Source organism: Crocuta crocuta, unplaced genomic scaffold (assembly GCF_008692635.1).
Source record: "Crocuta crocuta isolate KB4526 unplaced genomic scaffold, BGI_CrCroc_1.0 scaffold1269, whole genome shotgun sequence".
In the NCBI taxonomy this organism is placed as follows: Eukaryota; Metazoa; Chordata; class Mammalia; order Carnivora; family Hyaenidae; genus Crocuta; species Crocuta crocuta.
In genome coordinates, this window is record NW_027531335.1 from 378,814 (window position 1) to 381,233 (window position 2,420).

The following is a 2,420-nucleotide window of genomic DNA, read 5'->3' on the forward strand; positions in this document are numbered from 1 at the left end:
CACACACACACACAAATACACACACAGCTTGCTAAATTTAGTTGCAGTTCTGTCACAACAATGATGACAAAATTTTCCTCTGACCGCAGTGTGCTTGAGCACAAATGGTTCCTCTTTCCAAGCTCTGGTTTGTACACACACAAATTCCTAGTGAGGTGACACCCACTCTCCGACAGTAATACTCCTGGGCCCCCAGCTGTGTTCTACAGGCGGAGGCACGAAGGAATGAAACTGTACCCGAGGTGGTGGGTTCTAGGGCTTTGTACCCATTTCACAGGCACCGATGAGCCCAGCTGATCGAATGGTACCAAGGCCAACCCAGAGTGACAGTACCTCTGTCGCCTTGTGGAATGGGTCTCAGGGGAAACGGCTGTGCTGTCTTGCCTCTTGACTCTGCTGTGACACCAGGCCCCTCCACACTGACTCATTTCCCAAGGGGGCTTCGCCATTGCAGCTTGCACACGAAGCTGGCGTCGGGACGAAAGAGTAAGAGGAAACAGGAAACTGAATGGTAGTAAAGGAGAAATGAAAGAAAAAAGACCGAGAGCAAATGGGACAGTGTCAGCAGAAAGGAGAACAATAGAAGCGGAACCGTAAGAGACGAAGGAACCCTGAAGATGAAAGAGCACTAGAACCTTCTAATAATAGTTCCCATTTATTAGTGCTTACTATATGTTAGGCACAGGATTTACATTCGGTGTAAGCTTCTTCATCTCGTTGAATCCTTACAACCAAACCCAAAAGATGCAACACGCTCTTGTAATGAAGAAAGAGGAAAAAAAAAAAAAAAAAAAAAGACTGCAGGAGGCAGACAGCATTGAAAAGAAGTCAAGAGAGGAAAGGACGAAAAGAAACAGGAAAAAAAAGAGGGTCAAATGGCACACGTGGTGCCATTTCTACAGATGGTGGAAAGAAGCGTGGATGTGTTAGAACTAATATCTACAGAGAATTTGACCAATCAGCCATCACAGTATCGTAATGGGAGATTTTAGCAGGTCTCTCAGTAACTGATAGGTTCAAGAGACAAAAAAAGATGGGCAAGAGTATTAATTTGACCAACATGATCCACAAATTTGACTTAATGGACACACGTAGAACACTAATAATTTGAGAATTATTGAGCTGCGCGGGTCCATTTGTGCGCGGATTTTTTCAATCAATACAGCAGAGTACTGTGAATGTCCTTTCTCGTCCTTATGATTTCCCTAATGTGATTTTTTTCTCTAGCTTCCTTCATTGTAAGAAGACAGTATATAAATGCAAAGAATGTGTGCTAATTGATTGTTGATGTTATCGGGAAGGCGTCATCTCAACAGCAGGCTATGGGGGGCGGGGCGGTAGGCTACCTGTGGGGGGAGTCAGAACTTATCTGCAGATTTCCAACTGCGCCCCGGGATGGTGCCCCTTACCCCCACATTGCTCAAGAGTCAACCGTATACATTTTCCTCAAATGCTCGTGGACCGTTTACAAAAATAAACGATGCGCTGGGCCACAAAGCAAACCGCGTCAAATTTGCAAGGATCGGTAGCCTGGAAAGTGAGGCTGCAGAGAAGGTAAGCGACTGGCCTTGGCTTCTGTGGCTGCGAAGCGGCGGCGAGGCGAGGGATGCCGCCAAGTAGGCAGGGCTGCGGCCAACGCAGGGGTCTTGTTCCAAACAGCTTTGCGGTTCCCACACCTCAATTCCTTGCTCCTTTAGGGAACTGTCCAGCAGCTAGAAAGGCAAGCTGACCTCTGCACGTCACAGCTATGCAAATAGCCTCCTCCCAGAGGCTTTGGTTTTCTTTTTTTTACTGTTTGTTTATTTTTTGAGGGGGCGGGATGGGAGGGGCAGAGAGAGAGAGAGAGAGGGAGACACAGAATCCGAAGCAGGCTCCAGGCTCTGAGCTGTCAGCACAGAGCCCGACAAGGGTCTCAGGAACCATGAGATCTTGACCCAAGCTGTAGTCAGATGCTTGACCCACCCAGCCACCCAGGCACTTTGTGAATGAGGGAACTGCTAAGAGGCCCCAGGGACCGGAGGTTTCTGTGTTCAGATGTAAATATTGATTATCCCACATGCTTAAGGCAAACGAACAATGGAGACATTCCGGGGCAAGAAGGTGCAGAGGACTAACATGCAAATGAAGCATTGGAATCTTTAAAGTGAGGCTTCTTGAGGCTGAGATGAGAGAGACAGACACTCATGATCGCTCAGTGGTGAGGTGCCCCTTGGGGCGTCTGGGTGGCTCAGTCGGTGAAGCGTCTGACTCTTGGGTTTGGCTCAGATCACCGTCTCGTGGTTCGTGAGTTCGAGCACCGCATGGGGCTCTGTGCTGGCAGCGCGGGGCCTGCTTGAGATTCTCTCTCTCCCTCTCTCTCAAAATAAATAAACTTTAGAAAATATTTTAAAAATTAAAAAATAAAATAAAGGCTGCCCTGG

The 2,420-nt window shown here is 47.8% G+C and overlaps 1 protein-coding gene across 1 annotated transcript in view; it reads left to right on the forward strand.

The window, feature by feature from the left end:
• Positions 1-1,606: 1,606 nt before the first annotated feature.
• Positions 1,607-2,420, forward strand: part of IL13RA1 (interleukin 13 receptor subunit alpha 1) — a 62,136-nt gene continuing 61,322 nt past the window's right edge. Inside the window, 1 exon segment of the mRNA XM_077771918.1 lies at positions 1,607-1,616. Within this exon segment, the coding sequence (XP_077628044.1) occupies positions 1,607-1,616 (10 nt within the window).